Consider the following 25,844-nt stretch of genomic DNA (forward strand, 5'->3'; position numbering starts at 1 on the left):
AGAAATGGTTAGTGAAATATTTCAGAGATGTAATCCCTATGATACAGTGAGTAATTTTCTGTAGAGGATGAAGAGAACAGAAAGTCAAAAAAGACACACCATTTTGAGGCAAGACACAAAATGAGATGGGGAGAATGAAAATGCATTTACTGATGTACTTTTAGAGTTTGAATTATTTTAGAACAGTCAAGAGAGTCAATTAAAATTTCAAAAAAAAGATACCTGAAAACAATAGTTGGTAGGACAAAGGGAAGAAGACTTGAGAATTTAGTATCACAAAAGTAAATGAAAAAGAATGTATTACTAAGAAATAAAATTCCCATATATGGATCAAGGAATTCTCCATTGGATTTGGGAGGGGGGAAGACATTTAAAATAAAAGATATTTAGTGACTAAGACAAATACATCTTAGTACCAACCTATGTGGCCAGACACAAAATGAATAGAAACAAAGTAGAACCTGCAGCAGCTCTTCCCATAAGATCGTGTCAGGGTCAAGAAATGTAAGACACTAGCATGTGGTGTCACGTGTGTACAAGTATTCTTTGCATGTCTGACTCATTAGTTTGCTAGTTTTTAAAATGGAGAGAATTACCAACATTTTATACAGATGGAAAAAGAAAAGGATGAAGATGCTACATTATCAAATGGTCCCTACAGGGTCCCTGAGGAATAGATTCCAGGACAATGATGAAGCAATCAACGTTAGATAATTTTCTAGGGCTTCCATAGTAAAATGTCACAAACTGGGCAGTTTATCAACAAAAACTTGGGTTATCATCTCACAGTTCTGGCAAGTAGGTGTCTAAGGTAGTTAAATCAAGGTGTCTGCAGGGTGGGTTCTTTCTGATGGCTTATGAGGGAACAATCTATTCCAGGGCTCTGTTTTTGATTTGCAGATGACCACATTCTGCATATGTCTCTTCCCATTGTTTTCTTTCTAAGAGTGTCAGTATCCAAGTTACCACCTCCACCTTTTTTTAAGGAGACAATCATATTGGATCAGGAGTTCACTCCACTCCACTAGGATGTCCTCCTAATTTAATATCTGAAATGATTCTGTTTCCAAATAAGATTACATTCTGTGGTGCTAGCACTTCAATATGCAAATTTGATGATGATTGTAAATCAATCTTTAACAAATGGGAAGCCAGACAATTCTTCCTTTGAAATGGGAAGGAACTATAAAAGGTGGTTGTGTGAGTCTATAGATTTTATGGCGGAAGTTTGGAAATTTTCACCTGCTTTTTATGTGCTCTGAAGTGGAAATAAAGCCATCAACAGAGAAGCAATTGGAGTTGAAAGTTTCAAAGAGAGGCTGGAAAATCCATTGCATAGAGTGAGCAAGAAGGCGAACCTGGGAGATGGTCAGGCAGCCGTGACAACTACCACCACTTCATCCTGTACTTAAGGGAAGTAATTAATTATACAGGGCACCCTTTAGAGGATAATTCAAAATCTCATGGAGAGGGCGACTTTGGTTACAGTAGCTGAGGCCTTAGTTGCTTTTCTCATTGCTGAGACAAAATATCCAACACCTGAGTTTAAAGGAGAAAAGGTTTCCTTTGGCTCACAGTTTGTGGAGGTTTCATACTGGTTTCGAGAAAGCGTGGTGTGGTGGAGCAGCCAAGAGGCAGCAGAAGATAAGCAGTAGCAGCAGGAAGTAGCAGCAAAAAGCAAAAGTGACAGCAGCTTCTGTCAGTCCCTTTATGTTCTATCCAGGCTCTAACCCTGTAGATTAGTACTACCCACACCCGGGATGGGTCACCCATAATCCCAGCATCACACACTTAATCTCCAAAAAGACCAATCTATGGCCTCATGAAACTTTGGGGACATCTAGATACAAGGCATAATGGCTTACAACAAACTTCATGCCAGTTTCACTAAGGCAAGTCTACTCTCAGATTCACCAGTCGGCCATTCATTTGGAGCACAAGTGGCAGTTTGTTCATGATCATCCCTATTTTTGTAACTAAAATTGTACAAACTGTTGTTTTTATTAAAGCACTTAATGTAAGATTTTCTCCCCTAGGCTGTGTTCTAGAGAGATCACTTTACACATCTTTTCTCCTCTAAATCACTCCTAACATTCCTGGATGCTGGAGAAAGCAGTTGGTCTCAGTGAACATTTGTGAAACCGAAAATTAATAGTAATGGATATTCAGCAAACCATCTCTGTTGGACTGAGAGTTATATTTTCCAGAAAGGCTTGTCCAAAGACACATCTTTTATAGAAAAGGGTGATGTAAGATTCATGCATAATTCTGTAAACATTTATGGTGAGCCCCAAGAGCAGGGCACAGTTGAATGTCTTGAAAAGAAAATAATCTTACATTCAATCTCATAAAAAATTAGTTTATCTTTCAGCAAAAATAATAGTAATGACCTAGGAAATGTTAATATATTTTTCTCTATTTAGGAATCCATAACAGGCATCTTTAAAAAAATCACACATACGTGGCAATGTTTTTATACAGCAGTGAACCAGAGTAGTAAATAAATATATTCAGAAATGTTATATTTTATTTTGCAGAGTGACTGCATACTTACTTTTTTCCTTTCTGAGCCTGTGCAACGAACAGTTGAAGAAACTTCACTTGTGGACATAGGCAAGTAATTTCATCATTATAACCATATGCAGTGATAGAGTTTCAATATAAGTGTCTAAAAATATCACAGATACAATGTTTTCAATTTCCAACTTAAAATCTTTTTAAGACTAAGGTCTAAGTCATCTTTTCTAATCATTTCCAAACCTTTTAAACCTCTGAGAATGTGTTCTTTGAGTTAAATTAAGCTCACATGGGTTTATCCAATGATAGCAATTATGTGATATCACTAAATTGATGCATTTTACTTAATTGAGTGTTGGGTTAAAATTATGTGTCAGAAATAGAGTCCCTGCCAGGAATGATGGTCTATGTCTTTAAACTCAGCACTTGAGATGCAAAATCAGGAGGATCTCAGTGAATCCAATGCTAGCCTAGGCTACATAGTGAATTCAAGGTCAGCCTGAACTACATAGTACGACCCTGTCTCAAAAAAAAAGTTAGAAGTTAAAAAAAATTTAAATTAAATTAAAAAATAAAAATAGAGTCCCTATTTCCCCCTGAAGTTAGGTATTACAGCTTACTATATATCTTAAAAAGAAATAAAAATAAATATTGTATTATAAATGATTATGACTTACCTAGAAATTTCATTCCTACCTTTTAGAGATCTATAATATTCTAATTCCTACACAGACACCAAATAACCTACACAATCATGTGCCTTATTCTTTTCCAAATGTATACTGGAAAAATTTCAGTTAACATTTATATCATCTCTCCTAGATTGACAAAGTTTTTTCACATGTTCTATCAATTTCAAGCATTTGTAGTATAACTCCATGGCAAAAAGAGCCTTTCAATGTCATCCTGACTTTTTACCTTAAAACTTTCAAATCCATAATTCTGCCAGATCTTTTAATTCTCAATCTTTATTTTATCTACATCTAATTTCAGATTCTCTATCTTTAAGATTAGACCCATACACTTATTACTCTGCTTATATCAACATCATAGCTACCCTTTAAGGTATATAGTTCTGTAACAATATTCCATCATCAGGATAATTATTTATTTATAAAGTTATAGAACTATGATTGCATTTTCTTGCTTCTCCTCTTAAATCAAGGACTCACTTCCCCAATGTGTGTTCATATATTCTTACAAACCCTAAGTGAATGCTTGAAAACTGGGCCTTCTCCATTGCTACGCACTTTATTCAATAGTTGATATCATCCTCCAAAATATTTTGCCTTACAGATAGAAAAATTAGGCAAGGAAAAAAAAACATAGACACAATATTAGGTAAATAACACAACTACCTACATCTTATAGCACTTACCAGAGGAAAAATGATGTCTGTAATTTAAAATATTTCTATTCTTGTTGTCATAATTCACAAATGCCTAATGGATACTTTCTAAAAACAACTAGGTGGAGGGATTTTCATGATAAATATTATAGCCAAGCATAATACAGATTTTGAAAAAATGAGATGGCAAAATGCTAGAGACATCACACACAAAAAAGATAACAGTCTTACCTCTGTGACAACATTAAAGTCTCTTGATGATATCGTTTTCCCAGGTTTCAACAAATTAGAGACTAGGTAACTATCAGGTTTTATATTATGCTATGGAATCATTTCTCTGAAAGTCACTTTGTAATGAATCTGCACACAAAAGAATTTGGTTTATTTTTGTAAAAACTAAAATGGTTGCTTGAGAATATTTTCTTTTTAAAATATTTTTATGTCATCAACATTCAAGATTTGTTTCAGCAGGTATGAATGACAAAAAATTTGATTCTCAACATTTTTAAATTATAGGCTGCATATTAAATGCAACCTATTGTGTCAAAACAATAGAACGCAGCTGAGAAAAATATGCAAATCACTGTAGTACACAAGGATTAGCAGGAAGTTGCACTTTCTTGTGTTCTTCAAATTATTTCATCCTTCATACATCTAAATACTTAATCTTGTATCGTAGGATATCAGCAGACTCTAGGCCAACAACAAAGCATTTATTTTAAGCACGATTCTTATCACTGAATTGAAAATACAAGCTCATATTTTTAAATGATTGAAAGGAAAATATCCAAGAGCATTAAAATATTGATGTACATAAAACCATCTTAAGTGAAAATCCCAGATTTTACCTTTGACTTCCTCTACTAATTAATGAAAGGCGGGGGAGGTAATAATGGGGAAGCATGTGAGTAAATATATTTTATATGTATAATGAACATTCAAGAATGTGAAATTAGGGTACAGACAGGGCAAAGGGAAAACAGCAGGGATTAAAATGATCAAAGTGTTTTATGTGCGTGTACAGATCTGCTGAAATGAGAACTATTCATCGTATAACAAGAGTTTTCAGAGACTTATATCTGGATTCTTATGTATCTGGGCACATGACCTTTAAAAATCGTATTAATGACATGCATGTAAACATCGATCTAAGAGATATGAATGATCTTTCTCCTTTACCCACTAACTAAACATGCCATGGTAGAATAACAGGATACTTCTTTTTCAATTGTCAGTCATTTCTTCTCTACTAAAATCTTTTTTTCTCGGCCTCCTACTTGCCTGTTTCTGGACCAAACTCATCTACAACACAGTTAGACAAGGCAGGGTCCTGCACTTGTGTGACGTTTTCCTGCTGTTGTCTTGAAATTCATGTTAAGTTTTGAAAAACAGATGCCATATTTTTATTTAGCAGTGGAAACTATGTAACTGGCCCCAGCAGTAGGATGGAGACCTAAATCCTCTACATTCCACAACTTCTCCTTTCCAGATCATCATCAAGCTTTTCCTCATGTACATTTCTATTTCCAGATCCTCAGTTACAACCTCTTCAGTATCTCAGAGATATGATTCTTTCTGTTCAGATTTTGTGACTTCTACCCACTGCATCCTTCAAATTTCAACTCAGATGCTCTAATAATGTTGTTTCTTTGAAGCAGTTGTGTGTGTGTTCTGGTATGTGTACTTATTTGTAGACTAGAAATCCTTGAGTGGATAATCCGTATCTGTATGGCAACGCTACTGCATTCCCACAGTCTAACACACTGTCTGGCTCACTCTGGAAGCTCAGAAAATCACTGAATAAATGATTGATGTTAGAAAGAACCACCATGGAAACACATTCATATTCTTTATCAAAGTAGCATGCCATTTTTATAAACAGGATAAGTAAGAAAAATCCACACTTATTACTTATATGGAAAAGCCTTGACACAAAAAAGCCAGGGCTTCCTAAACACTAGAATTATTTTGAAGTATAAAGTAAGGGAACTATTGTGCAAATTATGTATTGAATATTATGTGTACCAGACCCAGTGAAAACTCTAACAAGAAAGTCAAATTTTATCTTTAGAGTTTTTAACTAATGACATGATACTGTATAGTGTGCTACTGTAATAAAACACATGACATAATCAACTTAAAAATAGGCTCACAATTACAGATGCTCTAGTCCATGGTCAACTGGTCATGTTGCCTCTGGGCCTGTGGGGAGGAAGTACATTATGGTAGGACAAAGTTGCTCACTTCCCGGAGGCAGAGAAACAAAAAGAAGAGGAAAAAAAATCTGGATTCTAGGACATTTCTCCAGTGATTTAACTCCTTTCCTTTGGCCTCACCTCCTACAGGTTCCACTACCTTCCATTAGTGTCTTGGGTTAAGGACCAAGTCTTCAACATATGCACCTTTGAGGGACACATCCACAGCGTAACACCCTCCATGCCAAAAATGCTTTCACCCACACACACAACAATAAAATAATCCATTCACTGATACAACAGAAGAAAGATTTTTGTCAAGGTACAGAAATAATAACATAAGTAATGGAGTAGAACAGGACAAAGAAAACAATTTTCAGGGTTAAGAGTATGAGATAATGACTGTGTTTAGACAACGTTGATAACTACAGAAAATTGAAAATGCAAGCTTTCCATCATTCCTCACATCACTACCTGCATTTAAAGATGCTAACTTAAAAGACAATTTGGAAGCATGCAGTCCCCTGGCATGGTCTGACTGGTTAATGGTCTAGCTACTTGCTCTCCCAGAAGCCAAATCAATTATCTCTAGGTTGCATTGTGGAACTCATATGTTCAACTTAAACTTTTCATGTTATTTGATAGGAGTAATTCTTTGGCACAGTAGGATGAATACAATTAACAATAATGCACTATATATCTCAAAATAGTAAGAAGGAAAGCATTTGAAAGTACTCAACATAGAAATTGCAAAAGTTCAAGATGGTGAATATGCCAGTTGATCACTGAGTTGATCACTACCCAATGGATACATGAACCAAACCATTTGGCACCTCATAAATACATGCAAATATTTTGTGTTAAGCAAAAATATATAATATAAATTTTTAATGATATAGAAGGATAAAAAATGAAAAATAGGACTATTTAGTTATAAATAGTAAATTGTTTTAGAAACATTCAGTTGAAAGTTTTATAGTAGTTGTCATTTTGCTATATCTTATAACCTCATGTTTTCTTCAGAAAATATTTTAAACTTTTATTTGCGCCCTACCATGGAAGGAAAAGATGGAAAACAGATTAGCTAAAGAGTTTTGTTTTAATTAATTCATCTCTAATAGCTGGTCGTTGAAGGATATTGCAAAAATTACATTCTAGGAATATTATAACAGGAAATGCATAAGGCCAAATGAAGGAAACTTTAAAACACTATTAAGGAATTTGTAAGGTGCCTTGAACAAATGGGAAAACATATCATGTTCTTGGAGAAGGAAACTCAATATCTTAAAGATTAATTTTGAAATGTAATGTAATTCTTTAAAAATATTTGCAAATTGACTTTTAATTAGGTGACCAAATTCTGTAGTTCATAAACAAAGCAAAGCCAGGGATACTTATGAAAAGCAGACCAATGAGAGCAAATGAGCACTACACATTAAAAACTCTTCATAATTAAACCAGTATAACTATGGAGCATAAATGGAACAGAACAGAATGGCTATAAATACAGCCAAGTAGATTTAGGAATTTAATATGTGGACAAAACAGGGAAAATTCAATAAATGATGTTAGAATAATATATTTCACACCACATGCCAGGATAAACTGCAGGTATGGAAAAGATTTTAAAATTAAGTAATAAAACTATGACAAAGATACCATGGAGAAAAATCCTTTATAATTTGAAATGTACATCTACAATTTTCACTGCAAATCTAAAATCTCCGCATGACATTAAACACTATACCAAAATAAACTAAGATAAATGACAAAAGGGGTGAAATATTTGCAACTCATCATAGTCAAAAACTTGATTTGTAGCATATAACCATCTTCTAGGAAATGGTAAACAAAAGACTAAAGTAGCCAAATGGAATATTAGTAAAGACTATAAAAGATAATCTGTGCTTGCAAAAAACAAGTGGCTCTTAATCAAATAAAAAGATACTCAACCTCACTCATAAGAGAAATGCAAATTAAATTACAGTGATACAACTACCATTTTTTTCCTCATCAGATTGGCAAACACCCAAAAATTTAATTAACAGCCTGGTTATAAATCAGCAGACACGCTTATACACTGCTAGTGATAAAGCAAATTAGTATAACCACCATGTAAGGCAATTTGGAAACATTCATCAAAATTACAAACACATGCTTTGACCAACAATTCTGCTGTTATAATTTTATCCCAAATATCTGTGCATTGATGCACATCCCCCCAGGTATGTGACTACCTGTTACATATGATTTGAAATAGTTACAAAATACTGGAAACAACTCACCTGCCCATCATTGGAGAATTAGTTAATTCATGCTACTTCCTCCTAATGGAGACTGTATTTAAACATTTTTTAAAAATCTATTTATTGATATAAAAGTTTCTCCAAGAGCTTTGTGTAAGATGGCAAACATTCTATCCCCTTGGTAAGAAAGTAGGAAACAGAATTAATTATTCAGAGATGTTTAGCTGGAGCAAATCCACAAGGACATACATCTCTCTGACAGATATATGGGAAACTTAAAAAATAATGGTGAGGGAAGACAGGATAGATGTTAGAAATGAGAGGAAGACATTTTACTCTCTACTTTTAAATAACTTTGTTTTTTAATTATATACACATGCTAACAAAATTAAATTGTGAAACATTATTTCTCAATGTGAGGGAACTTATTCATAATAAATTATGCATTAGTTGCTGCAGTGTTGTACACTGATGCATCTCAGCAGAATCATTTTTAGATCAATAATATTTAACAGTTTTGGAGATTATTGTAAAGGATTGGTCAAATCCCCTAGGCAAACTTGAAGCAGAAGTTCAAAACATTCCAACAATTTTTGTCCATATCAAGTTGTTCTCAAATTGGCCTTTATGGGATCTTTCTTTAAACTATTTCCCTTATGTTATGGCCCTCTTTTTGCCCTTTTACAGCATCATGTTCAGATGTAACTGGCAGTCATTTAATTCTGCACGATTCATTGTCTCAGACCAAGTGCTTTCATTATCCTTGTGTGTAAATGGAGATGACACAAAACTCATAGATTCATGGTGAAAATTTAGTGAATTACTCCACATAAAGTACTTAGCTGGGCACATGGTACAAGTTACAAAAATATTAGTCTAGTACTGGTACATCAACTAGTAAGACTCCATAGTGTCTGAATTGTCAATAAAGCTAAGGTTGAACGTGTGCATGTTTTGATGAAAACTGGTTACTAATCTTGCAGAAGAGGTTTAGTGTATAATATCATTTTCAGTTTGTTCAAGTACATTTAAGCACTTAGTCTTAAATTTATGCTATTTTCCTACCTACAAATTAAAACTCCTGTGATAAAATACATTGAGTTTCTATTTAATAATTCTTTCACTCTTTAATTCAAATATAATATTCATTGTGCATCAAAAAAGTCACCAATATTTCTACTTGTCTTCAGATCAAAAGTTCAACATTTTTATTACAAAATGTAATTTGTCTTAGTACTATATTCAAAATTAATTTATGTCTCTTGTTTGTTGTAATAAAGATATTTAAGTGATTTTACTATAGTTACATAATAAGCTTCTCAACTGTAACAAATACTTCTTTCCATATCAATAACCCACACTAGCAATAAAAGTAATTAGCATTACCTGCAGATGATGCGTAAGCAATTATAACAAACATGTAAGAGGATTTAGAGGAGAAAACATACTGTTCACATGTGATTTTCAAATTATTAAAGCAGATTAGACTGTTGAAATTGACTATCACAAAGCAATATGGACCACAATAGTACTATAACTAAATAGTAGCAGCTTTTTTGTCAGTAAATTTTTTTCTCTAAATACCCTCTGAGAATATACAACCAGAGAATATCAAGCCAAATATTATAAAAGCTGTATAAATTGTGCTTATTCCCTGGGCTATACACCAGAAATTTTTAATTAGAAATCTAAAGTCTTCATTTTAGAGATTTAACTCAAAGAAAAATTGGGATTACTTTCATTATTAAGCTAATGTTCACTGTTTACATTATGGAACAAACATAGGCATACGTCCCTTGAGAATATAGGGAAATAAACTCTGAGATACATCGTAATCCACCTCTAAATAAACTGATATGTGTAAAATAATTACAATGCAAATATTAAGTAATAAGGGCTATGCTAGGAGAATTCAAGGGAAAATGATCACAGAAACTGTTTTGCATTTAAATTAGGCCTTGAAATAAAGTAACAGTGTAATAGCCAAAAATTGGTGGACAAGATCATTTTAAATGAAGGGATAATATAAGCAACAACTAAAGGTAGAGGAATTTGTAAGGCTAACTTATGGAGTACAGGATAGGTTAATAATGGAGAATAAAACAGTAATAAGAAGCAACAATACAAAACTCAAACTTTTACAAGCAATGCAAAGCTCTAAAATGCACTGTGCTCAAGAACAAATTTATAAAAGTTGCTTCAGGCAACTTACATTAGTAGTTGAGTATAAATAGATTTGGGCTATAGGGGAATGTTCTGATATTTCTGAGAAAAAGCTGTTTTTTACTTTTAGGATAAGAAATGAAGAGATCAGTACAACTATTTAAAGAATACTAATAATTACAAACATTGGTGAGCATTTACTATGTGACAGCTTTTGAATTTTATTAATTAATCTTAATTATCCAGAAGCAGCTATTATTTCCATTCTACAGAAAAGTAACTAACTTAGCTCTAATGACACGGCAGAAGCAGAGCTACAGGGAGTTGAATTCAAATTTAGTAACTTCTGAACCCCACACTTTTAATCTACGTGATCTCTCATACTGTAAACTTATATACTGAATATTAAGGAGAAATGGAAGCCAAAAGGGCACTGAGATTTAAAGTGCAAATAATTGCAAAAAAGTAGTGGTTGCCCATCAAAATTAAACACAGAATGGTAAGAAGAAGAGAGCTCACAAAGATTAGTCAGAAATCTTACTTCTATCCAGCAACAATCCAGCCACCTAAAGAGTATCGCAATTTCAACATAAGAAGATATTTCTTTTACATATTATTCATTGGCTTTATTTTAATTTCTAAATATGCAGTGCATGTTTAAACTACTTCAGTGTTAATTTACTGAAATTCTTTTTTTTTTTTAATCAGGTGAAAAGTCTCCAGACAAGACTCCTAAAGTGCAGTTAGTAATATCATATGAGGATGCAAAGCTGACCATACTGGTGAAACACATGAAGAACATTGTAAGTCTATTATATATAATAAGAAGCATCTAATCTTATATTTAGAAATTACTTGGCTCCTTTGGGCAATTAGTGTCAGCAGTAGTAAGAGAAATGTATCTAGGCACCAAGCTTCAGTGAGGAACAATGAGCCAATTACAATGTTTTTGTCTCAGTGTGATGGCAATCCTTAGGGTAAAGACTATGAAATACTTCACAGTGCAAGTCCTAGAATGAAAATTGGACTTTATTCAAATGAACTGTCAGAAAAAACAAGCAAATGATCTCTGAGAAACCAGGAACTAAGAGCTAAACAAAAAAAGCCTGGATCCAGCTTACCGTATTGAGGGTGGTGGACGGCTGACTGTCTCTTGGACAGCAGCTTTTCTGTGAAACCAACAGGTCTTAAGGTTTCCCCCAAATTCTTATCATATCTTGAGTTTATGGCATCGTCTTAGTTAATACATTTTGATGTAATTGCTTATGTGCATTTCTTTCTCCCTAAGATGTGTTACATTTTTGGAGATTAGGAGCCCCATCTTTGCATTCCCAGGACCTAGAACCAAATCTACAGTTAGTCTATACGGGTAACTAAAAGCACCATGCTCTAACCCACTCCCACTTGACCATGGTTCAAGTCACAGCAAGGACAGTAGCTGACAATTTCCATTCTGAAAGACAGGGAGCCTTCTGTGTCACAGGGTAAATGAAAATCTGAGCTGGAAGCAGTGAAGGATAGCTCTAAAATTTACCAACTCTTCTAGTTTTCCTGGACTCCAATCAAAGCCAGGCTTACACACAGTAGGAGGCCCCATGAGGTGTGGAGAAGCAGTATCACAATATTGGCTGTCTTGTTTATGCATATAAATCTCTCAGGATATGTTTTGAAGGAACAAGCTCATCTCCACATGACATGCATCCAGTACACACTAAAACTAAATAAATATTTGTTCAATAAACAAATAATTGGCATAATTTTCAGAGGCTACATCCATTATATACTTAGACTTACACATCCAAGGATGTTTGCAGGTAAATCTATGGTGTTCATAGACAGTAACTTTTGTAATATCTGTGTATATATTTTTAGAATGTTTATAAGTATTCATTAAAATCATTTCCATTGTTTTTGATAAAACAAGTCATCTTAAATGAAAATAACAGTTGTTTAAGAAACTTTTTAATTGGGGGGTGAAAACTCAATCAGTTATTATTTATAACTATATATTCTCTCACAGACTTCAAACATCTGTTGTACCAGTGATGGTGAACCTTCAGAGCTTGCAGTGATACAAACAGCCCCCTGCAGCACATGTGCCATAGATCACCACCATGATCTATAAAACACATGATTAATTAAAATATTAAGAAATGTTATTAAATGATTTATATATAATATTTGATAGTCTTAAAAATAGTCCCCTTAGAAATTACATATTTGTTTCAATAATGTCATTACCCAGAACATTTTAGAGGAAATCTATTGAAACTGCATATAACAAACACATTAAACCTGGTGCTATTTGATAGTCACACTGAATTCTTGATCAAAAGCAATATTAACCAATTTGGTCACCCATTTCATTCACCAAATGAATTCTCAAATTACTTTTGACAGTTTTCAAAAAAACATCATAAACCTAGATGAAGTTGTACTACCAATAAGCATATTCAAACTGAATGTAACCCAGGCTTGATGGAAGTGAATGAGAAAGAGGAGAAAGAGATGAAATTTAATATTGATGTAAAGCAATTACAGGTAAATGGCAAAGAATTAGGTGAATCCTAGAGGAAAAAGTTTTAAAAATCTAAAAGCATCATCAGTGGAGTCCATAGATTGCCAAAACCTTCTGAAAAGTTTTAATAATGTCATAGTCCTTCTTTCTGTCTGACTTCTCAGTGTATTTAGGGTCTGCTTCCTCTTTTTACCCCAGTCATTCGACTGAGAGATTGAGAGATTGAAATCAGATTTAGACTTTCCTCTTTAACTTTAGATTCATGACTTTGAATATCACTTACGCATCACTTTATCTACAACTCCATTTCAGAATTGTCCCCTAAAATCCAGAGTGGTGTATACCACTGATTACAACTCCAGTAGAAATTTACTAAGTCTCTCAAAGTTAGCAATGCACCAGATCAAACTTCTGACGCCTGCTTCTTTAAACTTCTATCTTTTTTCCATCTTTCTCATCTCAGTAAATAACACTTCCTGTCTTCTAATTACTAGGCTAAAACCTTTAGAATCATTTTGACTCTACTCCTTCTACTTGAAACTGCATCCATTTCCTCCACAAATTCCATCAGTCTGCTTTCAAACTAAAGCCAGAATCCTACCACTGCTTCTCACCATACAACCAGTATTGGTTCAAGCCACCATCATGCTTTACCTGACTTGCCGTTGATTCTGCCATAATTTCTTTATAATCTCTTCCTAACCTAACCATCAGAATGTTCCTTTGAAAACAAAAGCCCAGTTTGTCATTGCTTTCTTCACAGCCTTTGGGGAAAGAGTCATATCTGACTTACAAGGAAAGCCATAACAGAGACCTCTGAGACCCTACCAATCTGGTTCCCTTGAGCTCGGCAACTTCATGTCCTACCTCAGATTCCCTCAATCACTCCGCTCCCAGCTCACTGACTTCCTTACAGCTCCTTGAATTTGGCAGGCATGTTGCTCCCCTAGGGTCCTTGTGTCTGTTAGTTCATCTGTCTTGAATATTTTTTCCTAGGCTCATGACTTAATATTTTCCATGACTCACTGTCACACATCTTGAATGACTATATTTACTGTCATCTTTACAGTGAATCTTTTCTGAAAGTTTAGTAAAACTGCAAGAGAACCCATTTTGTTGTCTCTTCAAATCTATTTATTTTCTCCCTTGTCCCATGTCACTACTAAAACCCGAATGTCTAGAGTAAGTCCAAGTGTATTCTATGTATTCGATGACTATTTGTTAAATAAAAGAATGGCAGGTCACTGCCCATATGAACAACAAAGGATTAGGATTTTTCACCCTTTCTAAAAATCATCACAACAAATTAAGTTTTTCATTGCTTCTTTTAAATAACTATTTTATTTCTTCTGCTTATTTGAAAACAGCAACAGAATTTTAATCTAAATGGCATAAAATCCATCCATAAATTCTTAATATATTTTCTTTGCTCATTTCAAGTTTTTAGCTAATTGTTACTTATATTTTGAAACTTCAACAGGCTTATATGCCAAAATAATCAGGCTAAATAATTTGTGCTTGATTTCATACTAATTTTAAAATGAATTTTGCCTGCAGTTCTGTTATATATATTATGTTATATTGAATGTTAAGTTTGATGAAAAGAATTATATCAAATCTTTGAAGCTGTGCTCTGAGAATTGCTTCCCTCCTGTGAAATCACAAATAAACCAAAATTTCTACAATTTGTTCCCTTTCAAAGTAGTGCAGTACGGTTTACTCTGGTGGATAGAGACTGGCAAAATACTGCAATTATTTAGAAAGTTGGCCAATGTTTTTAAAATAATAGTTCAGTTTGTTTCAAATATTAGATCTGAAATATTTTGTTAAAAGCGTTCTAGCATTTTTCTCTGTACCCCGCTTTCAGATGCTCTGTCCTGGGGATTTCTACAGTGTTTTTCTATGCATTTACTCTTGACTTGAGTGTCTGTTTCCCACTCTGTGTCATTTCTAAATTATGTCCTTCTCTCTATAGATTATAAATATTTCAGAGATGCTAAAGGCAATAAATGGACTGACACTCTCTTCTCATACCTACTACCTACACTAGGGCAGTCATTTATGCTGTAACAGAATGATTATTTAAGATGAGGAGCAAGTAATATTGATGAAAAGTAAAATACCTCAAATATAATATCACTTAGAATATAAGACACAAAGTAGAAGAAATAGTTGCATGTGAAGATTAAGAGTAGATAGAGTAAAATACAAGAAGCACACCAAACTACACACACACACACACACACACACACACACACACACACACACACATTTATGACAGTTCATTTTTATTTTAGGAATTTCTTAGGGTCTGGGAGTATAGCTCAGTGATAGAGCACTTGCTTAGCATGCATGAGACTTTGAGTGTTGTCCCCAGCACTGATAAAAATAAAAATTAAAAAACTCCAGAATTTCAATGTCACTATAGACCAGGAGGTATTTTTTAAGAACAAGTTCCTGGGGCAACTCACAGTAATTTTGATTCCTTAACCATTGGTTGGAATATCTTTATCAGTGTTGTACAACCATCACACTATTTGCTTTCATTTCTGGACTTCTTTTCCTCTTTCTTGTTATAAAATTTGAACAGTCATGAAGCTGGTGTGTTCCAAGACCACACTTTGAGAAACATTTTTTGAGGCACTGGCACCCCATAAATGGTGCCACATATACAATGTGAGTTCTGGCATTGGCACTGGGAGAATTGTAATGCTTGTTAAAGCAGAACAAAGACAACAAATAGGATTTTAAAATAAAGCACAGATATTGGCACTGTTTGCTACATATAAGTAACAGTGTCCTGGGGTATAAATCCTCTGATTATATCACTACCTTTCAATTTTTTAATATCTAGACTCTTGAAGGAAACTTGTTACTGTTTCATCTTGGATATGTTTCAATCTAAATAAAACCAACTTCTTAATGAAGGAGAATGTCCTTATACCAATCTTCAATTATATTTGACATGTACTCCATGGATTAAAGATTGCTCTTGTAGCGCTGGCTCTTAATGATACTGATCTCCAATTTCAAAGGATAACACAAAGGCATGGACAGGAAAGGGTACCCAGCCTAAATCCAAATACCAAACGGTTTCAGGATGTCTTTAAAGGAAAAAGTTGATCACCAATTCTTTAAAAACCAGTTATCACTGATCTCTTTTTAAAAGGCAATAACTTTAAATGTCTCCTTTCTTGAACTTTTCTTTTCCAAAGATGTTAATGAAACTTCACTATCTTTATGTTCTTTCAATTTCACTGACAGCCTTCTTTCTGAGGCTTCCTTAGCTCTTATAAATTTAAAATAGAAAATATATGTAGTGACTTAATAAAAGACAGCTTCACCCTTACCCTGGAATATGAAGATTTTCCAATATTCAGGACTTCAGCTCTTGAAACTAATTTCCTAAAAATTTAATTCAATCTGGAGACTTCAAAGATAATATGAATTACTACTAAATTTATATCCCTATTTTTAATCTTTCTCCAAATTCCATTTATGTATTTCCACTGTCAGATGGACATTTGCACTCTGGTATCTTGCCATCTCTTTAAACTCAAAATTCAAAAATTCAGTAATATGCTTCCCACTAAAATTATCTCTTATTCTGAATTACTTATTTCTGTGAATTACTGCACCATCCTCATGTAACCCCTGATGGAAACCCATCTATAACTTAATTTATATAATTTTAATTCACACATACAATCAGCAACAAATCTGTTCAATTTCCCCTTATTATTTTCAATATTCAATTCAGTATTCTCTATTAATTCATTTATTAGTTATTTTGATTGATTGCTATCATATTCCTCTTTATTATTTTTCAAATCTCTTCCGCACAAAACTCTAGTTTTATCATATGAGTGAAAAATTTAATATATTCTCTGTCAATTTGGCCTAATACATAGGTGCTGCACAATCTAGATAGCCTGTTTTGATATTGCCCCAACAACAAACTTGAATTCCATCATCTGCATGATTCACTCATTATCGACCTAACTCCACCTCTTAATCTAAAAGAGTATGTCTTACTTCTCACTATCAACAGATAGTGAGGTGGTGAATAACAATTCACCTTCCACAGTGAACGCACCTTCCCAGGACCAATTTAAACCTTTCATCTTCTGTAAGCTTCCCAGCCTCTCTAGCTCCTGGTCATCGCTCCCTCTTCCAGGGTCTTTGTACACTTACTGTACCCTGCATCCATTTGACATTCACTGCCTTATATCAACTTTTCAAACATTATTTTAGTATATATTGTAGCTTCCATTGTACTGAGAGATTGTTACGAATGAAAAAGTGTGGAAAATATATTCTGTATACTCCAGTGTGGTTAGTAAATACTCTGTCCTTAAGTTGCTAAGTAAATGCATATTTGTTTAAGTGTAAAAAAAATGTAATCCAGAGCAGTTAAATGTGAGCTATGTTAGTATATCAGTAGCTTTTCGCTGTGAATTCTGGTGTATGTAATACTTGTCAATTAACTAAGGATAGTCAAGTGTCAAGTATTTAATCTTAACATCTATGTAACTTAAAGCAAAAGTGAATTGTTAAGGACTAGTTTTCAAAATGTTCCAAAACTTTGGACACTCTCTTTTTTCAGCTGACATAAACATCAGTATATATGTCTCCACATGGCTGGAATTTCATTTGTTCACTTTGGGTTTGTTGTTTTTTTTTTTTTTTTCTGACCATCTTCTACCCTAACCTCTGTCACTTTACCCACACATCTCTAAATTCTACATTTTTCACTTTAAAAAAGAAATTTAGAGGCAAACTAAAAAAAAATGTTAAAAGGTTGATTTATAAAGAACAGCACGAAGCTGAAAGTTTAAATTCTCAAATTATTTTAAAAGCTGTGTTTGACTCAAGACTGGGACTGTGACTCAAGTTACAATATGCCAAAGTACTCTTCCTTACCAGTGAATATTAAAATGTAAGTGCTGGAAGTCTTGCAGCCTCTGATTTAAATATCTAAACTAATACCAAACAGAACTTCATTTCGTGAAATTTCAGGTTCTCTCACCCCGTATCTTCAGCTTCTTGAGCGCTGGGATATTCTTCTTTCTTCTACGGTTAGCTTTCTGTTTTCCTCCAAGACAGAGTTAGCTACTTGAGGAAGTAGTTGACCTGTGTGACTCTTCCTTCTCCCTGTAAAATTTTCTTAAGCGAGCACACAAAGATGCCAGCTCCCTGGAAACAAGTGTCACTTCCTGTTCAACCCCCTACAGCCCAAAAAGTAAGCAAGGAGTAGATCCATGAATGGCTTATACACTGACTTTTCTGTTTTGATTTGTTTCTCCTTAAGTTTTATTACTTTTTACGAATACCACGGAAAGATATCCTGCCTTGTATAGTGTGTGCCAAGATCTCTCAGGAACTTTTGGATACATTTCACCAAAGAAAAGTTAGAAAAATTTGTGTTCATTCACAAAGAAGTGAGCTGAAATTTGACAAGTTTGAATCTCTAAGATTCTACAACATAAAACTGAGATCTAAAACCTTCAAAATTATCAGCTCTTAGCTCTTAATCTAGATTTTATTATTCATATTCTATTTATTATTATACTAACACACTATTAGCCTCCCTGTGCCTAACAGACACTGCACAAAAAGCTGCATCATATATATGTATATATATATATATATATTTTAACTCCAAGTCACTTAATATGACAGGTCATAGGAAATTATCTGAAGTTTAGGTAGGCAGTTCTTTTTTTACCTGTGAATTTCTGTATTTTGCTCTTCATAATTTGGTCTACCTACACTAGCAATTATAGCACATCATAAATCTGGTCTCCCAATATCTGTTCTGAATAATTCTTCAATAATCATTAACAAAACATAGTCTGCCCCTCATATTTGCATCATTTTACTTATTGCCTGAAAATGGAGGCTGAAGGTAAGGAGATCTGGAATTATTTAGAGTATTCAGCAATTTTTTTTAAAAAAAAATGTAATTATCATTTTACTGATAAACAGCCCATCAGAATTTGCTGCCAAGTACATTAAAAAAGAATAAATAAGATCTAAAGCCTAACTTTTTACGTGTCATGAAGACTGAGAAGTCGCCAACTTGGCCAAGCTCATGAGATGCTTCAGTCTGGAGCTCCAGCTAGAATTCTGGATTTTTGGAACCAATTTAGTTTGAAGGCATTGAGTCATGAAATGGATTCTATCTATTACCCTATGGCTTCTGTGGCTTGTTAACTATATTAAGTCAAAAGCTAAGTATCTTAAAATACTGTTCAGCCCATGGGGAATTGGTCCCAGGATGTTCGAGTCCATCATGTAAAATGGTGTGTAGTATTTGCATGTAACCTCTACATATCCTCCTATATACTTTAAATCATCTCTAGATTAATTAAAGTATATATTTCAATGTAAATAGTGCAATGGTATATTGCTTAGGTACTAATACAAGCAAACAGCATGCTCATTACAGAAATAATTTTTAAAAATACATTTTGATCGGTAGTTAATTGAATCCACAACAGCAGATGTGGGACCCAGAGATGTGAAGGGCTCATTCTATGTCAGTCTGTCTGTCTATCTATCTATTTAACTAGATGATTTCTGCCAGTGAGTGTTTTTCTTTAAAGGCCGAAACTATTTTGATCTCCTTTCTCTGGCCGCTCACAGATCACAAAAGTGCTAGACACATGGTAATCAGATTTCTAAGTTGGTTTTTCAAAACAGGTATTGGAAATCACTATTGATAAAACACTCTTCTTAAAGGTATAAATTGGTGTGAAATGAAGCAGAGGACCATGTTAATTTAATTCCTGAAAAGCTGAAATCATCCCACTTATATTATCCAACATGCACAAGTTGGAAAGATAATTTTGGCATTTAGGTAAAGCAATGAGAAAGCATTTTAATTGTACTTTTGTACTTGTATTGTACATATCATTTTATAGAAAGGCCCTTTTATAATGGCCAGCCTGAGCTTAAAAATTGCAAGTTGGCAGGCAATATGGATGAGAAAATGCTTTTTATTATGATGTTTGGTTTCTGGCAGAGACCACAGGTTTTGATAGTCCTATCGTACTTTAATCATCATCAGTTGATTTCTACTAAAGCTTATTTTATTCTATGATTGGAAACATTTAGGTTAAAAATGATTTAAAATTCTCATAAATTATTCATTGAAAAGATAATAACCTATTAAGTACAATTAAACTTTGGATTAATCTACGACGTTTCCAAAGTGTCTGATATTTTTAAACTATCTGTATCTTAAATCTTTCTTACAAACTCAGTTTGAAGTGCTCTCATTTCTTTGCTTTCCTTTGTAGAAAATAAATACAGGGCAGTAGTTAGCTACTTAGATTACACAGACTAAGAAACGACACTGGTTTGAGACCTAGTTTGACAGAGTTGTGCTTCAAATATAGTAAATACTCGCTTGTGGTAGCTATTTTTATTGTTGTTATTCTTATTGCTATTATGTAAAAAATAAATATCTTCCTTGGTATTCATATGAAAATGTGGAAAGTTTGCTGGCAACCCCTTCAATGTTAGGTTATTTTATTTACTTCATACACAGTTTAGATTATGCTTTATTTTTGTACCAACATGCTGGGTTTTTTCCTCTTAGTTTTAGTAATGTAACTAAGTTTCCAAGACCAAATTTGTTTCTTGCCCAGAAGAACAGTAGTAGCACTGAAAGCTATTTGATATGCTATATACAATCTGGAACAATAAGTGAACACAGAAAATTGGCATGTTAAATTATTCATTCAGTTAAAATAATAGCACTTAGAGGTCAACATTGTGGACAAAGAATTATTAATTTGCAAGCATATATTTTAAGTTTTGCAACTTAAAATGAGCTAACGATCGCCTGTTCTTCACTCTTCAACTGAAAGTGAAGAAATCTTTCCATATGTGAGCTCTAAGAATATCCTAAATGCTTCATTTCTAATCTCTTCATTAGTAGAATCTTTAAACTTATTTTTGAAATTATTCTTCAAATGTTACTAAAATCTTTTCAATGTCTGGTAAGTTTGAGAAATAGAAAATCATTTTATAAACTATTATGAATGCAATAGGGCTTTCAGAATATTAAAGTTGTGCTAACAAGACCATCCACATATTTATTGGACAAAGTGGTAGCATGCTCAAGGCATATAAATCTCTCGGTAGGGAATTTTTTATCAATGCAGATGCATCCAGTCTCCCCACAGAGGTCCTGTAAAGCATCTCTCTGTTAAATGTGAATGCCTTACTCAGTGTAAACAGAATAAAAAAAAACTGTCTATTTATTCCTGTTTCTTTGTACTTCACAAAAAAGGCATAATGGGAAGAATTTATGGAGATGAGTGAAGTCACAAGAATATAGCATAAAATATATATTCAGTTTATACTTTGCCGTCTGCACAACCTCCAAGACACAGATAAGCCATCATCATCTCCTAGGGGATTTAAGTAGCCTATTGTGCTCATTGTCTAATGAATTTTCTATGAGTGAAGGGAAGGAAATTTAAAGAAGAGGTGAGAACTATCACAGTAGGGTACACACAGCCCGAAATAAACAACACAGCAAATTGGAGAACAATTTTCCTGATAAATGTGAGGAAGAAGATATCTGGGGATTCATTTTGGAACTGTGAGCAGATAATGATGTATCGCTACAATCCAGCTCCAGTAGAAAGGATAGGAATGGCTAAAGTAGGATAGCAAGTACTTAGTGTCTAAAGTGATTTCAGAGATGAAATAAGGTCAAAGTTTTAGAAGTGGAGCACTGATATTTTCGGACATTACAAGCAGACCTTGACATGATTAGTCCTGATCAGACATAAAATCCAAATAATCTGCAGGAGAAGAATGTATCAGAGATGTGTCTTTTAATGGCTAGTTATTCAGAGTAAACAGCTAAGACAAACTTCTCAAACAGACCCCAATTCATACTGCAATGGATCATCTCTTGTCTATTATTACAATAAGAAATGTCTCCATAGCTAAGATGAACTACTTCAGTGAAATCTTAAGTATTAATTCTTAATTTTTAATATTGCATTATAAATAGTGATTCAATAAGCAATTGAATAATTTCAAAGAGCTAGACATTCTTAATATATATTTCATTCACTCAGTCATTTGATAATTATTTACAATCATTCTATATAGTGCCTTCTCAATTAATTATAGGCCACATATATGAGAGTTTTCTCATAAAATTATAATGGAGCTGAAAATTCCCTGCAGCATAATGAATGCATAAGGGTAGAAAAAGCAGAAGGAAAACTGCACAGAACATGAGCTCCCACTCAAAATTTGACCGAGAAGGATTTTAGCAAAAGCTTTTGTAGCGATCAACAAACTCCTTTAAAAGTTTGAAAATATGGACATTGTCATTAATAGGAAAGAATGTTCATACTGCATGACCTGCAAACAAAATACCATGAGCATATTTTTGAAAAGGGGAACTTCAAGAGTCTTGGGCAGGCCCTTAGGAGAGATTCCAGAAGAAGGTGTTGTTATCACAGACGTGACCACTCTGTGCATGTAACTGCCCCAAAGAGCTCCCAGCGGGTAAGATATGGAGGTGGAAGGCAGTCATACTATTGCTCCTGAGCCTAAGCTAGTGTATGTGGTTGCTGGCTTTGCTAAACAAACAAAAAAAAACCCTTTGATATACATTAGATATAGATATATAGAGAGAGACAGAGACAGAGATAGAAGTGAAATAAATGTAGCTTTCAAAAGGAATCTAGAATGGAGCTACATTAGTAGATACTATGACAATCTTCTGTCAAAACATTTCTAAACTCATAGGGAAGATGTTGCACATCTAAAACTGTTTTTTTTTAGAACACAGGAAATGATAAATGCTTTTATAGTATATGTAAAATATGTAGACTTCAAAACAACAACCAAAAAAAAGTTTGGATGATTTCACGTTACCTTCTGAACATGGTAAAAATATTAGCCAAAATCCTAGAAGAAAGTCGTGCTGTTACTTTGCATTAGTCCACCAGAAATCAAGAATCCTCTGGATGACATAAAGAAACTTATTGCACAGAGGGGTAGGGAGTAGACTGAGAACTTTTTATTCCCAAGTTTTTTGATTCTTCAGGTTAGTGCTGTGTCTAATGAAAATCTAAATTAAAGCCAGAGGTTTGAAAAAAAAACACCCATGGTAAAACACTTAGACAAGTAGGGGTCATTTTAAAATGAAATTTAATTTGCATAAACGTAAGGGCAAAGAATATAATCAGTATTTGATGAAGGGATAGCTACTCATTTCTTCAATAAGTTATTTGCAATCTTTAAGTAATAGGACAGGACACAAGTAAGAAAGGAAAAGTTGATATTGGTAAGACAACTATGTGGAGAGAAAAAATAGATTTCTCTTAGAAACTTGAGAAATCAATGTCTTCATTTAAAGCTGTTAAAGGACAAACAAAACCTGCTGCTCACCTCTAATGCAACCCTGGTTTAAATTGAAACCTGTGCTCTTCTATCATTCTAAAAACTCCAGGATTCTGAAGGACGTTGTCAAGGACACTAACTTGAAAATAGAAGTCCAGAGCTTGAGTGTAATAAATGCATTGTGAAGACTAACATAGCTTGGGGTTTATTCTTCAGGCAGGAGAGAACCCTTGAACATTTTGAGAAGAGAAGTAAATTGATCAAAGCAGCTTCATGGGAAAGTTAAATATACCAGTGATGTATAGAAGGAAGGGAAAGCAAGAATTGCAGAAAGACTTAAAAATAATTAAAATCCAGTTGTAATGATTCAGGAATCACAATCTGTATAAGCAGGTGAACAGAGCAGAAAGGGAGGAGGTGGATCTTGGTATAAAATTGAGCATCAAGAACAAGCGAGACGCCAGGGAGAAAAATATCATTTAACAGAGTTTAAGTAAATTGCAAAACTATGTTTTAAAGTACTAAGGAAGGATAGAAGATGGATTTTTAAAGTTTATCAGGTGTAAGAACGCAAGGAGAAATGCAGGTGGAAATATTCACAGATTACTAGGCTAGTATTCAATAGAGATTCATATTTGGTAGTCATTCTAATGCTTCTCAATTGGGGTCATGTTTTCCTCCAATGTGATATTTAGCAATGTGTGGAGACATGTTTTGGTTGACAAGTAAGAGGATGGTGTTTCTGGTAGCTAGTTAGCTCAAGCAAGAATGCTGGAAAAATATCCCACAATGCACTGAACAGCCCTCTGCAACAAAGAATTAAATGAGTAAATCTGGCCCCAAATGTCAACAGTGCCAATGTTGAGAAACCCTGCTCCACATAAAAGCCCTAATGTATTAAGGATAACTTGTCATTCAGTGCATATAGTACATTCATGTATAATTTATAGGAAATAAAAATAGTACTAACATTTACTGAGTCTTGCTCTGTCTCAAGCACTGTCCTCACATGGTATGCTTATTTTATTTATCTTTTAAAATCCTTTGAGATAAGCATCATTTTTATCTGCATTTGGTAGATAAGAAAATTTGTCCATTGAAAAGTTCGATTCTTACATATTCATGTTCACCAGAGAAACAAAACCAATGAGATATGAACAGGTACAGAAGATAATCCACTTAAAGATATAGATATAGACAGATATATCATGATGAATTGATTTATGATATTAAGAGACTGAAAAGTCCCATCGTCTGCGAGCCTGAAATTCAAGGAAGTTGGCAGTTTGGTTCCAGCCAAAGTCCAAAAATTTAAGAGCCAGGGAATCAGCTGGTGTGATACGCCCAGAATGTTTAACCCAGTTATGTGAGCAGCCCAGTCAAATTGACACCCAGAATTAATCATCTTATATTCACCATTCACCAACTTAGCACCTATCTGCATCTGTTTAACTAGAGCATTTAATCTTCAAATAAAGACAAAAACAAAGTCAGCATTCTACCTGATGTGATACAACTATGTTGTGTACAACCAAAAAAACATACTAATACCTTCCTCAGAGAAGGAGGAAGAGTCCTGAAGAGATGTGTGCTTTCCTCCTGGCTATCCCAAGCTTAAATGCTATGATGTAAATTTATGTAAATATTATGATATAAACTCAACACATATTTAGGTTACATGAGGAAGCAAGAGAAAAAAGAATACAAGGATACTTGCCATATACACATACAAATCCATTACAAATAAAGAGGAAATACTCAGTGAACTTACTCTTTATTTCTGTAACTGTCATTAAAGATGTCATTCATTCATTCAGCATGCTCATTACCTTCAGTATGTAACCCTGCTGGTTGCAGTGGTGACTCATTCATTTCTGAATAGTTGGGTCATTAATAATTCTGCCTGGTTGTGTTGTAGTTTACCACTGTCTTTATCACAAGACACGTAATGTTTAGAGATACCCTGAAAGATCTTCTGTGCTTTAAACATAGTCTTCCTTCTCTCTCCTAGAGTACTAGTCTTGTTTCCCCCCCAATAATATGGATTAGTTGTCATAACCAGCACTGAAGCTCTTTTGCATTTGGATTTAGAGCTATGTCCATTGGCAGTCTTACCTTACAGTTCAGTTGAATCATCGTTGTATCTCCTAGCAGAAGTGTTTCTCCCTCTGTAACTAAGATCTCTAGGCCAGCAGAGCAATAAATTCCTGTGGCAATAGGAAATACAGATGTTTCTCACGGGTCACTGGGCATCATAGTAAACGACCCCAGTTCCTTTTCTACCTGTTGATCACTACACACAAGAATCCTGCCCATAAGAGGAGTATCTTTATAGGGGGAATGCTCTTCAGAGCTTATATGAACCTCACGAGAAGCTTTTTCCAGATTTACAAGTTATCACCACCTTTCTGGCACTCTGAGTACTTAAAAGATTGTTGCATCATTGGCTAGGAGCCAGGTGTTTCAAGATGGTG

The 25,844-nt window shown here is 34.0% G+C and overlaps 1 protein-coding gene across 3 annotated transcripts in view; it reads left to right on the forward strand.

Moving 5' to 3' along the window:
- Positions 1-25,844, forward strand: part of Pik3c2g (phosphatidylinositol-4-phosphate 3-kinase catalytic subunit type 2 gamma) — a 289,635-nt gene that overhangs the window by 247,369 nt on the left and 16,422 nt on the right. For all 3 annotated transcript variants that reach the window (XM_063237587.1, XM_063237588.1, XM_063237589.1), the window contains 2 exons: positions 2,538-2,613; positions 11,178-11,272. In XM_063237587.1, coding sequence (XP_063093657.1) covers positions 2,538-2,613; positions 11,178-11,272 — 171 coding nt within the window. The remainder of the gene's footprint in view (positions 1-2,537; positions 2,614-11,177; positions 11,273-25,844) is intronic.

The sequence above is a fragment of the Cavia porcellus genome, unplaced genomic scaffold, assembly GCF_034190915.1.
Source record: "Cavia porcellus strain 051 isolate PalLab524CR breed Dunkin Hartley unplaced genomic scaffold, mCavPor4.1 scaffold_27, whole genome shotgun sequence".
Classification (NCBI taxonomy): domain Eukaryota; kingdom Metazoa; phylum Chordata; class Mammalia; order Rodentia; family Caviidae; genus Cavia; species Cavia porcellus.